The 14328-nt window shown below is 38.8% G+C and overlaps 1 protein-coding gene across 1 annotated transcript in view; it reads right to left on the bottom strand.

The window, feature by feature from the left end:
* Nucleotides 1-284: 284 nt before the first annotated feature.
* PLB1 (phospholipase B1) overlaps nt 285-14328 on the bottom strand; it is a 203633-nt gene continuing 189589 nt past the window's right edge. Inside the window, exons 58-59 of the mRNA XM_044659597.1 lie at nt 1449-1523; nt 285-491 (exon numbers count right to left, since the gene is read on the bottom strand). Coding sequence (XP_044515532.1) covers nt 285-491; nt 1449-1523 — 282 coding nt within the window. The remainder of the gene's footprint in view (nt 492-1448; nt 1524-14328) is intronic.

The raw sequence follows: 14328 nt of genomic DNA on the forward strand, positions 1-14328 counted from the left end.
CGTTCCATCCCTTCCCCTAAAACCAGATGAAAAGAGATGGCTTTGGACCAGGCTAATCCAAGCAATAGGGAGGCTCCTTTGCCTTTATTAAAAAAAATTAATCTGAGTTTAAATGGCTTGCAAAGTGGTGATTTCTAGTCCCAGGATATTGGTGCTGTTCCCTGAGTAGCAGACATTGAAGTGAATGATCTCAGTGTTGGCAAGGAATGGCTGAGGTAGAGAGAACCCTGGGGGAGTGCATTTGGGGAGAAGTTGGGTATTGGAGTGCCAGTAGGAGCTGATGCTTAAAAGACTGTTGCCACAAGGCTGATAGGGCGTTCTTCCCTCCGAGAGCATTTCTTGGTCCTCCACAGCATCACCAGCACCATGCCAACTAGGAAGCTGGCAGCAGCAGCCACCAGCACGGCCCAGAAGGGCACACTGGGAGTCTTGTTCCTGCCTTCCTTTCCGAGCAGCCCACTATTCCTCATAGTAAAAAAGTAGGGGTTGTCCTGTGAACGGAACACACAGCAGGGTGCAGAGCTCGTGAGAACCGCTATCAGTCAATGAACACCCATTCAATCAAAAGGCATGTATGATCTAATGAATATTACTAATAAATCTCTTTGCCTTGGAACTTCGAAGTACTTTCCATTCAGACTCTCCTTTTAAGGTCTATTAAAATGATTGCCTCTTCTTGACCCCCTCCTCTGAGAGCCTGGAGAAACAAAGGCTTTCACAGGGAAAATGAACCAGGCTGAGAGTAAAGGGGTCGGGAAATGGGTTCTTCCAAGGAATCTCAGCCTCAGGGGCTGTCACTTGCTCTTTAGCTGGTCCTTGGGCCTCCGTTATCGAACTCTGGAATGACACAGAGCTACCGAAACCTCTCAAGGTTTGAGAAAGGCCGCTCTAGGTTAGGACTTTGTTCATGATAGACCCATCAGTCAATGAACAAACATTAACGAAGTCCTGTTTCAGGCCCTGACACATAGATCCTAGGGATACAGTGGATAGCTTATAGCATGGGATCTTAATCTTTTTTTTTTTTTTTTTTTTTGAGACAGGGACTCCTTTGGCAGTAGAGGAAAAACTATGTATCTCTTCTCAGAATAATGTTTTTAGTTTTTAAATTAAAATAATTTTTTAAATTTAAAAATGTTTTTAAATGAACAAAATAAAATACAAAGGGCTGTGAAGGCAACTCGTTATGATATAATACATTTAACAATTTTTTTTAAAGTTTCTGGACCCCGTGTTAAGAAGGTCTGGATTTTAGTTTATGAAGAGTCTAACCAAAGAGCCTTTGATTACTCGACACTGAAATCCCTCCACCTCTGGACAGACAGTAAGGAAAGATGATGCCGTACAGGGAGGGTGTGTGTGTGTGTGTGTGTGTGTGTGTGTGTGTGTGTGTGTGTGTGTGTGTGTGTATGTGAGGGGGCAAAGAGAGCTGGATGGGCTTTACTTACAGAGGTTGGACATTTGACTTTTGTCCTGCTGTAGGTGAAGTTGTTGTAAGTCTGCTTCTGGCCCACTGGTTCCAACTGAAACAGAGGACAGAGAAAGTTGATCTTGCTGACTCCACTTACCCCCAGAGCTGCCTGCCCCAGAGGGAAAAGAGCAGGTGGACTCATCATACAAACTTTTCTTCTGCCACCGATAGAGCGGGAAGAAGCTGACGGAGTGGCACTGATATTCACTAAGGGCAGAAGCATTGAGGGAATTCAACACAACATAATACAATACACATTTATTAAGTGCCAGCTGGGAAGAGAGCACTGTGCCAAAGGAAATGCACAATTTGGAGTAGTTATAAGCTGTCTCTTTCCTCACTGAGAAGGGAGACTCAGATATAGATGATTGCAGTACCTAATGTTATATGATAAGTATATGGTATAGTGGAATGAGTACTGAATTTAGAGATAGAGGACCTGGGTTCAAATCCTGACCCATTTACTTGCTGCAACCCAGGTGATCTTGGACAAATCAACCAGTTTCCCCAGGTCTCCGTTTTTTTGTTTGTAAAATGAGGAAGAGTTAAGTTAAATAGTCTCTGACTTCTTTTTCAACTCTGGATCTTTGATCCTATGAAGCTCAAGGGTCCCTTTGCACTCTAAAACTAAGATCCTACTTTTGTTGTTGAGATATGTGACTTTTTTTTCTGGGTGAAAAACTCCTGTACTTTAGAGAAGTACAAAATAAAATCTATATGAGTTATGAAAAGAAAGCTTTTTTTGATTAGAGAATTAAAGAAGAAGGTTTCTTAGAGGAAATTATATTTTAACTGAGCTTTATGAGGTAGGAATTCAATTGGTAAAGAAGAGGTAGGGCATTTTAGACATAAGGAACAGTGCAAACAAGGACACAGTGGTGTGAAAAGTCAGTGTGAGATAGGGCACTTCAAGATCAAAATGGATAATTTTGATTACATTAAATTTAAAAGTTTTTGCATAAGGACAACCAATATAACCAAGATTAGAAGGAAAACAGAAAGCTGGGAAAAAATTTTTACAGCAAGTGACTAACAAAGGCCTCATTTTTCAAATACAAAGAGAACTGAATCAAATTTGTAAGATTACAAGTCATCCTCCAGGATATAAATGGTCAAAGGATATGAACAGGTACTTTTCAGAAGAAGAAATTAAAGCTATCTATAGTCATATGAAATGTTCCAAATCACTCTCTATTAGAGAAATGCAAATTAAGAAAACTCTGAGGTACCACCTCACACCTATCAGATTGGCTATATGACAGAAAAGGGAAATGATAAATGTTGGAAGGGATGTGGGAAAATTGCAACCCTAATGCGCTGTTTGTGGAGTTGTGATCTCATTCAATCATTCTGGAGAGCAATTTGAAACTATGCCTAAAGGGCTATAAAATTGTGCATATCCTTTGATCCAGCAATACCATGACTAGGTTTGTATCCCAAAGAGATCAAAAAATGGGGAAAGGACCTGCTTGTACAAAAATACTTATAGCAGTTCTTTTTTTATGGTGGCGAAGAATTGGAAATTGAGGGGATGCTCATCAATTGGAGAATGGCCAAACAAGTTGTGGTATAGGATTGTAATGGTACATATATATATATATATATATATATACATATATATATATTCTTTCTGGAGAAGATTTTTTCTTTATTAAATTTTTAATTTTACTAACAAATTTCCACATAAGTATTCCAAAGTCATATGGTCCATATTGTCTCTCTCCCTTCTTTCCTCTTGCCTCCTAGAAATGATGTGCAGGAGGATTTCAGGAAAAGCTGGAAAAACTTACATGAATTGATGCAGAGTAAAGTAAGTGGAACCAGGAGAATATTATACACAATAACAGCAATAGAGTACAATGAACAACTGTGAATGACTTAGCTATCCTTAGCAGTATGCTGATCCAAGACAATTCCAAAGGATTCATGATGAAAAAAATTGTTTATCTCTCCTCTAGTGCAGGGAGGCAAGGGAGGGAGGTCCCTGGGAATTTTAATGTAACCGACAAACAAATAAATTGATAAAAAAGAAAAAAAGAATAGAAAAATGCTATCTACTTCCAGAGAAAGAACTGATAAGAGTTTGAATGCAGAGAGAGGCATGCCATTTTTTGCTTTGTTTTCTTCATGGGGTGTGTGTCTGTGTCTGTGTCTTCTTCCTCAACATGAAGTGGAAATACATTTTGCACAGTAGCACACATATAATCTATGTCAGATTGCTTACCGACTTGGGAGGGAGGGAAAGAAAGGAGGGAGAGAATTTGGAACTCAGAATGTTAGAAAACAAATGCCAAAAATTCTCTTTGAATGTAATTGGGAAAAAATAAAACATTATCAAAGAGTCAAAAAAATATTTTTTTAAATATAGGCTGTGTTCACTGGACAGAGAACCATGCAGTCTAGTAGAACATAAAATTATATGTAAAATAATGAAGGAGGTGAGAAGGTAGAGTGTGGAGAACCTGGAAGGTCAGGCAAAGGAGTTCAGATGTTATTTAGTAGTCAATAGGGAAGAACAGAAGATGTTAGAACAGAAGAGTGATATGAAAATTAAAAACTGATTTGAGACTTCCTTACTAACTTGCCCTCCTGACTTTGTATTCTTTATTTAATGTCATGGGGCTAAGAATGTTTATGACTGAGGTTGGTCATGTGGGAACATGACAGACCTCCAGACTATACTGGTCTCCATTCTATAGTTGCTAGAATGAAGGCTGCAATAGTGACAAGATTGTATTTCCTTACCTGAAAGGCTACGTATTTCTCATCCACACTAAAAATTTCACATAAAATCCATAGTTTCCATGTAATTAGGGTATCCATCCAGATTAGTAGCTGCTAAAACTCAAACTCATATTCTAAGAGTTCTTGGAAATCAATTCATCAGTCCCACACCATCTTGGCATGAAAATAAAACTAAGTCTGAAGAGTCACTTTCAGTGTGGTGAGGGACAAATAAAAGCCACTTCCTTGCTTTGGTTTGATCTTCTCAGAAAGAAGCAGATTTTCTCTTATGGGTCAGAGTATGGTGGAATGGCTTTAGAATCAGAAGACCTGGGTTCAAAACCTGACTTTTATCACTTAGTAACTGAGTGAGCACAGGAAAATCATCTATCCTCTCTGGACCTCAATTTCTTCATCTGAAAATGGAAACAACCACACTGGTATCATCTATTTCACAGAATTGTTGCAAGAAAAATGTCACATAAAGTAAGTTATTGAAATATCTACAGTAACATTAAAAATTTTTTTTTTTGTGGTAGCAATGAACTGGAAACAAAGCAATTATCTGTCCATTTGCCACATGAAAGTAACTGCATATTTCTCAGTTCTGAGAAATGATAAGAAGAATTCAGAGAAGCTTGGGGAAGTCTTCTACTAACCGATATAGAATGAAACAAACAGAATCAGGGAAAAAAAAATATACACAATGACTGGTGCAATGAAAACAAACAAAAAGAACAATCCAGCAATGAAAATGACGAAATCGAAGGCTGTGTAATTATAAAGACCGATCCTGAACCCCCTCCCCCTGCCCCTTGGCCTGTTTCATGGCTGTGCAGAAGATCGTGGCTGAGGAACACTTCACATACCATCAGCCTTGGTTGATGTGTGGGTGAGTTTTGCTAAATTGTTTTTCTTTTCTCCTCCTTTTTCATTACAGGGAGAATTGGATGGTTTAGGTGAGAGGAATGCTATATTTGGAAATGATGGGAAAGTAGAAGATATCACTAAAAATTAAATTTGAGAAGTGAGTTATTATTGCTATAGAGGTAACTTCAAGGCAGTGTGTGGGAGGTGGGACAGAGACTATAAACAACAGAAGCCTAGCTAGGGCTCTATAGCCTAAGAAATGAATATTGCTGATGCTGATCATTGCAGCTTTGTTGATGAAGCTTTGGTGTGCTTCAGTTTTTCTCCATCTTTAAAATGCTTTAAAGGGGCAGCTGGGTAGCTCAGTGGATTGAGAGCCAGGCCTAGAGATGGGAGGTCCTAGGTTCAAATCTGGCCTCAGACACTTCCCAGCTGTGTGACCCTGGGTAAATCACTTGACCCCCATTGCCTAGCCCTTACCATTCTTCTGTCCTGGAACCAATACATAATAAGGGTTTTTAACAAAAATAAATAAATTAAAAGCAAAGAAAATGCTTTAAAATCAGCTTCTTATACCTATAAGTACTTTGAGTTAGATAATCACTTCCAATGGGGGACTAAGGGAGTTAGTGGAGGCAGCTAGGTGGTTCAATAGGTAGAATGCTAGACCTAGAATTAGGAAGACCTGAGTCCAAATCCTTTCTCAGACACTAGCTATGCAACCCTGGGCAGGTCACTTCATCTTGTTTGCCTTAATCCCTTGGAGAAAGAAATGGCAAAGTACTCTAGTCCTGGTGCTATGAGAATTTATTTTTTATATATTATATTAATTCTCATGTCAGGGCTCTAAATCAATTCCAGAATATTAGGGAGAATTACTGTGTATTTCTATATCTGGGGTCTGGATCAGAGATTGCATCCAGTATATTGTCTTTTGCATTTTCTTTGTCCTTAGAAATCCGCCCCCCCCCCCATTTTTAAAAACAACATTCAGTTAATAAATGAAGGGGAGAAAGATTCTTTTCAGGTTTACTTAACAAACTATTTGTCCCCCTGTGTGGACAGAGAGGGTGGATAGTTTGAGAGATCACCTCTTTATTAGCTATTCACCAATTAGAAATGTCTTGGGATATGCAAGAGAGGGACTGAATAATGAGTGCCTAAAACTCTATTGGCTAAGTTGCCTGACCCAGCTTTCTGGTCTCTGGTTAGTAAAAAAGGGCCTTAGGCCTATGTTACTTTATCAGTTTTGATGCTGGCCTAACGAGTAAATCTGATAAAACCAATAAATTTATATTCGTGCCCCAAAATTAGTCTCTAAAGATAATTTTAATCATAACATTGCCATGGAAAAGTCCATAAATTGCACTGGCCTGCTATGGTCCCTGGGGTCATGAAGAGTAAGACGTGACTGATCGACAATGAAGGAGCTGGTGCTCATATTTTAGATTTGTGTGGTACTTAAAAAAAAGCCATTTTTTTTCAAGCATTCCCCCCATCTTTTAGTTCTTTATCCTTCCTCGAATTCAGTTGAACTAGGTATTTCAGGGCAAGGTGCATATTACTTTTCCCTATATAGAATCCCAGAGTTGGAAAGAATTTCAGAGATCACGTAGTTCACCCCCTACCTTAACCCTGAACCCTTTTTGACAAGATTCCCAGCAACTGTTCTTACAGGCTCCACTTGAGGACCTCTAATGAAGGGGACTTCCTGAGTGAGCTTCTTCTTCTTCTAGACAGTTCTAATTGTTAGTAAGTTTTTCCTTATGTTAAACCAAAATTTATTTTATTTATGTCTTGTCATTTTCTACTAACTGCTCTCAATTTAGCTCTCTAGGACAAGATAAGACAAATCTAACTCCAGTTTTAAATCATACCCTTTCAAATACGTTAAGAGGGCTTTCATGTCTCCCCTTAACTCTTCTCTTCTCCCCACTAATTCTTCTAGCTCCTTCAGTCAATCTTTGTAAGGAATGGTCTCCTGTTCTCTCATCACCCTGATCGCCTTCCTCTGGACTCACTCTAGTTCATGAGTTATATATCTAGGACTGAGCCCAGATATGGTTTGATCATGGCAGGGTTCATCTTTCCTGGGCATTCTATTCTCTTAATGCAAGTTTAAGATATTGGCATTTCTGGCAGCCACCATATCACACTAGTGGCTCATATTGAGCCTTAAAATCCCCTAAAACATCAGATCTTTTCCTTTTTTTTAAAACATGAACTATTATCTAGTTATATCTCTCCTATACTGCACTTGTAATACAAGTGGTTTTTTAAAAAAGCCCAACTGTAGGACTTTACATTGATCTAGATTTAATTTTATCCTATTGTAAATGTATGGGAGGAGCCCCCCCTCTATTCACAAAAAGTAAGGGGTGCAGCTAGGTGGCCCAGTGGATTGAGAACTAGCCTAAAGATGGGAGGTCCTGGGTTCAAATCTTGTGTCAGACACTTCCTAGCTGTATAACCCTGGACAAGTTAACAAGAGTTAACTCTCATTGTCTAGCTCTTACCACTCTTTTCCCTTGGAAATAATACTCTATATTGATTCTAAGATAGGAGGTAAAGGTTTTTTTTAAAAAAAAGAAAGTGAGTGACAAGAAACAGAGCTAATGAAGTATTAACGTATTATATAGAATGCAAAGATATGTTCTCTATGTTATTGCTTCATGAATTATAAAGAAGTTTCCATGGTCAAACTGAAAGGGAAGCTTTGGCTGACTGGCCCAAGATTGGCCGTGTTCCATGGTGATTTTTCAAAAAAAAAAATTAGAGTTAATAAAGGCTGGAAGTAGTTTTATATGGAGTATGACCTCTCCCAGAGGGAAGCAGTGAGGAGAAGGGGATTTCTCTCATCTTCCCTGCTTCATTAACCATAGAATCTATAAGTGGAGGTATACTCTCAGAATGAGTCTCTGTATCTTCTAGTGATATGTGTACTGAGACAGACAGATAGCCAGAGACAGAAAGAAAGGAGAGAGAAAGATGAGAGAGGAAAGAGAGTAGGAGAGAAGAGAAAGGAGAAGAGAAAGGAGAGAGAAGAGAAAGGCAAAAGAAAAGAGAAAGGAGAGAGAGGGAGAGAAGAGAGAAAAAGAGAGGGAAGAGAAAGATGAGAGAAGAGAGGAAGAGAAGAAAGAAATTGAGAGAGAGCAAGAGTGAGAGAGAAAGAGAATGAGAGAATGAGAGAGAGAGGAGAGAGAAAAAGAAAGGGAAGAGTAAGAAGAGAGAGAGAGGAAGAGAAGAGAGATATTGAGAGAGAGAGAGAGAGAGAGAGAGAGAGAGAGAGAGAGAGAAAGTGAGAGTGAGAGTGAGAGCAAGAGAGAGAGTGAGAGCAAAAGAGAGTTGAGATACTGGCAGAGCAGGGCAGGAAGCAGTTTCTCTATTGGTGGTAGAGAAGAGAGCCAACTTTGGATTTAAGGGAGAATTAGCCCTGGCAATTGATAGCTGAGCTATAGAGAGGGTAGGCCCAGGGAGTCCTGTTAGGTGACTCATGCAGCAGAGATACTATCAGTAGGAACAGCATAAGAACATCAATTGCCTTGACAACGTGAGTGACCTATATGTGTGCCATAGAGCAAGGTGCTGGTAAATGTTTAACAATCAGATCTCTCGGGAAAATGTATGCATGACATATTTTAAAATGTAATCTTCATCATTAATACCTTCTCCATCGCCTTTTTAAGTCTAGACAGCCAATAAGGCAATAAATCAAACAAATTTGTAGAATTTGCTAATTTTCAAGGTGCAAATGCTCACCCTGAAAATCTAACCATCAGCCAGTTTGAGCAAACCACAGCACGATCCTGGCAGTATACTCTTCACTTTGTCTTCATTCTTCCCCCTGATGCCATGTGCATTTGTGTGTGGGGGGTATACTCCAGATTTATGGTGAGGGGTATTTGGCACCTTCTCTTCTTACTAATAATCCATCTTGGTAAATATCTCTGCTTTTAGCTATTTGGGTCTATTGGATGCCTATTAAATGTGAGGTTAGTGGTGGAGGCAGGGGCATGAAACTACTCTGTAGTTTCTTTGAACCTGAGGTAACAGCTGACCCTCTGGGGAGTCCCAAATGTAAGTTTGGGTTGGAGGGGAGGGGTGCTATACCATTAAGTATGTTCTATTGTATCTGAGTCTGGATATTTAGCTATTGCTCAAATTATCTGAAAATTTAATAAGCATTCCACCTATGCTTTCATTTAAGTCATTAATAAATAGATTGAATAACTCAGGGCCCAGGGCAAGTTCCCAGATGAATTCCTTCTTACAGATGAGGAAACTGAGACTGGAGGCCAATGTCACTTAGCTAGTTTGTGGCTAACCTTGGCCTAGAAAATGGATTTTTGGTCTCTCAGAAATAGTTACAGAATTGGCTTGGGAAGGAGGAAGAACAGTGATAGTGTTAGGTCAGAAGGAGGTCATGGGGAGCTAATGGAGAAGAAGATCAATAGCAAGGAGCAAAGGTCCTTGGGCAGTCCCCAGGATAGATATGGCTTTTTTTTTTAAAGCAAACAAGTCTTAACTATTAGTCGAGAATATAAAGAAGGTGGCAATGGAGGGATCAAGTCCAGAAAAGGATATGGCAGAGAAAGAAAAGATCCAGGTGAAGAAGCAAGAGAAAATGTGTAGTCTCTCTATCTTCTTTAGCCAAGGTCTTAGAAAAGGATAACAACAACAATAATAACTAAAATTTACACAGCACATTAAGGTTTTTAAAGTGCTTTACAAATATTATCTCATTTTATCCTCATTGTAACCTTTTGAGGTAAGAACTCTTAATAGCCCCATTTTACAAATGGAGCATCTAGGTGGCACAGTAGATAAAGTGCTAGGCCTGGAAGGGAGAAGACCTGAGTGACCTTGGGCAAATCACTTAACTCTGCCTCAGTTTCCTCATTTATAAAATGAGCTGGAGAAGGAAATGGCAAAACACTCTAGTATCTTTGCCAAGAAAACTCCAAATGGGATCACAAAGAGTCAGACACAACTGAAATGACTGATGGCAATTTTACAGATGAAGAGATTAAAGTAGAGTGGGAATAAGTGACTTTCCCAGGGTCATATAGTTAGTATCTGAGGCCATATTTGAACTCAGGCCAGTGCTCTCTCCATTGTGTAATAGACCATCAAGAATAAGGTAGAAATTACATTAGATTCTAAAGAGGAGAGAGGAGAGTTGATACTTCATTGCCATACTGTGGTATACCAGGGGCACAAACCAATAATTGAGATGATGTTGTATTCTGACATTATAATTATTAGACATTAATTCAAGAGACAAACTTGAGTTATCCTAGGATGAAATAATTTGATGTTCCTTCAGCTTGCAATGTGACATATTAGAAACAATATCAGTCTAGGTGTACAGAGGCCTAAGAATCTAATTTTTACAGTGGTAGTGTGGGGAAAATGCTGGACTTGGAGTTAGGAGAGACCTGGGTTTGATTCTAAGATAATAGCTGTGTGATGATGGGCTATTAAACCTCTCAACCTCAGTTTCTCATCTGTAAAACTAGGATAATATTGCCTGTGATAACTACCTCAGAGGGTTGTCAGATCTGATTATTATCACAGTCTCACCTCTTCCTTCTTGTCTAATCTTAGGTAAATCATCTCATTTCTCTGGGCCTCCGTTTCTTCATCTGTAAAATGAGGTATTTGGGCTAGATGGACATCAAGATTTTTTCTGGCACTATAAAACACTTGTAAAGGATAAAGGGGATGAAACACAAGCAAGAAGAGTACACTAAGTAGTTTGTAAGATTCTATCATTTTATCTCTGAGCAGATCTAGGCTATAAACATTCATCTTTACTTTCTTTTCCAAAAGTAAAATAGTTAGGGCATTGTTACCTGGCAAAAATGATAACCCTGTGTCCTGGCTTAGTAGGGCAAGATCCTTGATGGACTCATCCTGCGGATACTATAAGAACTCCCATTCATATAATGGTTTAAAGTTTATTAAGAGCTTCTTTGTCCACCTCCAAATCTAAGTGAGATGAAAATGCTGGGATCATTATGTCTGTTTTCTAGATGAGAAAACTGAGAGATTAAACAACTTGCCTGGGATCACACAGCAAGTAAATATCAAAGCCAGGGCAGGAGTCTAGATTTCCTGACTCCGAGTCCAGTATATGACACCACAAATTCCATCTCCCTGGGGATTGGGGAATAAATGTGGTTTGGGAGAAGGGGTCTGGCTGTTACTCTTCAGGAAGTAAATATCCAGGACAGCCTAACTGACACTTGGGAAATCTGTGGTTTACCTCAAGGGGTTGCAAGTGAGAATTAAGGATGATAATGTATATTAAGTGCTCTTTTCAGTCAAGTATGATATCCATGTTAACTCTCATTGTGATGACAAATCTCAAGAGAGGAATGGAAGAGCCAGAGATGGGGAGTCCAATTCCTGGTATGTGATCTTAGGATTGTTACTTAACCTTTATGGTCAGGTACAGCATGAGAGTTCAGAATAGATCATCCTCATAATAGATCTTGTTCTAAATCCTTCAGAAGATGAGGAGAGAAGAATGAACAATTGAGCAATGATCAATATACACTCTAGACAACCGATGAAACAACTCCCTTAGAAAACAGGTAGGCTGAAGGATTATATATATAGAGTCCAATGTCCTCATTTATAGATAAGGAAACTGAGTCGCACAGAGGTTAATTGAAAACACATAATTTAAGAATAGCAGAGTTGGGATTTGAATCCAACTCCCCTGCCTCCATAGTCAGTGGTGGTCTCCTGGTGAAGAATGAGTCATAGGCTGCCAAATATAGACAATGTTTTATTTTAAAATTTTTTTCTTAAGAACACATCTTCACTATGAGATAGAGTTGATTCTGGAGAAGGAGGAAGCATGTATTGGAAATGATAGCACTGGTTATTTTTAAAAAATGTAATCTTTCCCTAAACAACAATGAATGATGGAAAAGGAACAACAAAGGCAAGTGGAGGGAAGAAAAAAGAAGGATGGGGAAAAAACAGGTTTCTCATTTTGGTACTTGAATCTTTTGATTTCTCTAAGTTCCCAAGAGAATGAAAGGAAGAAGAGGATAAGGTAAGGGAATTTTATGATTCCTGTTGTTTGGAGGTGCTATTTTAAGGTTGGTTTGGGAGGATTCTCAGAGCAGTTCTAGCTTTTACTGCTATTAAACCACCACTTTACTTGACTGAAGTAAAGGATTTTTAAAGGAAAGAAGACAAATCATTTGTTGAAATAAAAATGTTCATCCAAAACAGATTTGGAGGAGAAAGCTAAGTACCCAATGGACTGGATGATGAAATCACTCTTGGTGACTCAGAGATATCCTGATGGTAATTTGGTTCCCAGGGCTGAAAGAAAGACGTCAGTTTTCCAAGTGGAAAGATATTTAAATGACATCATAGGACCTCTCAGAAGAAGTAGCTGGATAAAAGAAATGTGTAGGGCAGATGGATTTTTGCGGTAACACCATCAAGACAAACTGAGACAACACTGGCCCATGGCCACATTCCTTTTTTGGTAGCTGAGTTGATCTGAGCTGAGGATACAAAGGCCCTGACATCCATTCTCCTGTGCCACCCTCTTTCCCTACCCTTGGGCTGCAGATGATGGCAGACTGTGGATGTTTTATTCAGATGTGAAAAGGCTGTTGGAGAAAGCACAATTGTAAAGTCAAAGAGAAAGCTTGTGCTATGAGTCAGCCAGGCAAACCATGAGACAGAAGTGCTGGGCTGACAGATGTGGGGATACAGTAATGTCTGGCATGCATCATTCTCATCCACAAGACCCAAAACTACAAGAAGAGGAAGATAAGATTGCAGCCTGCTGAGTTGCTATGAGAAAAGATGATGGGATATCCTGGTCAACAGGTGAACTCAGATGAAAGGAAGACTTTGGAGAAGGAAGAGATTTTATTTTTTCTGTTTAAGAGAACACAAGTGTAAAGGTTATCATCTACCCTATGAATAGTAGGAGACAGCACTATATAATTATAGCCAGTCTTCCCATAGGAGATAACTATTGGAATAAATAAAAGCAATAAAAATAAATAAGTTGAGATGAGAAGAATGTCTATGAAGTCATGGTTGCTGATCATAAATCAAGCATTAGTGAAGTCCTTAATCTAATCATTCTATCATTTATTCACTCATTCATTCGTTCGAAAAAATCAACAGGGAAAATTTTTCAGTATTTGGAGGAATACACAATCTCATCAGTATGGATATTCCCTTCAGTAGTGCATGATCCACTTGGCGAGGAGTCACCTAACACACTAGAGGCTTTCCCTTAGGCCTCCGGACATTGTGTGAACACATATAAAGCGGAAGGGCTATCCATCAGTTATCACTTGCTTTCATCATAGGGATGGCCCCCCTCAATTTCTGGTCATCTAGTTCTCTGGAAATATCCTTTACATGACTTTCCCGCTCAGTTTTTCCTTGGGAGCATGTTATGACTTGCTTACATCCACCAAACTCCTCTTTCTCCATTACTGTTTTGGTGACTCAGCTTTAGTCCTTCCATGTCTAGGATACTCCATGACTTGTAGCCATATGTTGATGTTAAAAAGATGGGCCAATGTTTCAGGGAGAAGCTTGGAGTCATGAAAAGTTCTATGCAATTCCCCAAAGGTAATCAATCCATCCTACTTTTCTCTTCTGATTCAGAGCTGGTCCCAATTCATTGTCCATGCACAGTATTTGTCCAATGTACATGCATATAAAGCTTATGTTTTATGCTATGTTATGTTAGTAAGTACATATACATATGTGTGCCTCTCTCTATAAATGTGTATATATCCATATATGGGTCTATACTTAGATCTATGGCAGTAAGCCCTAGGAATAGTAAAATAGAGAACCAGGTTTAAAGTCAGGAAGATTTGAATTCAAATTTGACCTTAGACACTTGCTAGCTATGTGATCCTGAACAAGTTACTTAATCTTTGTTTGCCTTAGTTTCCTTATCCCCAAAATAGGAAAAATAAAGGAGGAAAAATGTTGTGAGGATCAAATGGGATAATGATTGCAAAATACTCAGCACAGTGCCTGGCACATAATAAGCACTATTTAAATAGCAGCTGTAATTATCATATGTTAAATATTAGTAATATTTTATATAAATGACTTAAAGTGATGAATTATCAATCTAACTGCATATCATGGTATGGGCAATAGATATCTTCATCCATTTCGCTTGTTTGTTTTTTAAGATGAACTCTTTTGAGTGATATATATATATATATATATATATATATATATATATATAT

This window comes from Gracilinanus agilis, chromosome 2, assembly GCF_016433145.1.
Source record: "Gracilinanus agilis isolate LMUSP501 chromosome 2, AgileGrace, whole genome shotgun sequence".
Classification (NCBI taxonomy): Eukaryota; Metazoa; Chordata; class Mammalia; order Didelphimorphia; family Didelphidae; genus Gracilinanus; species Gracilinanus agilis.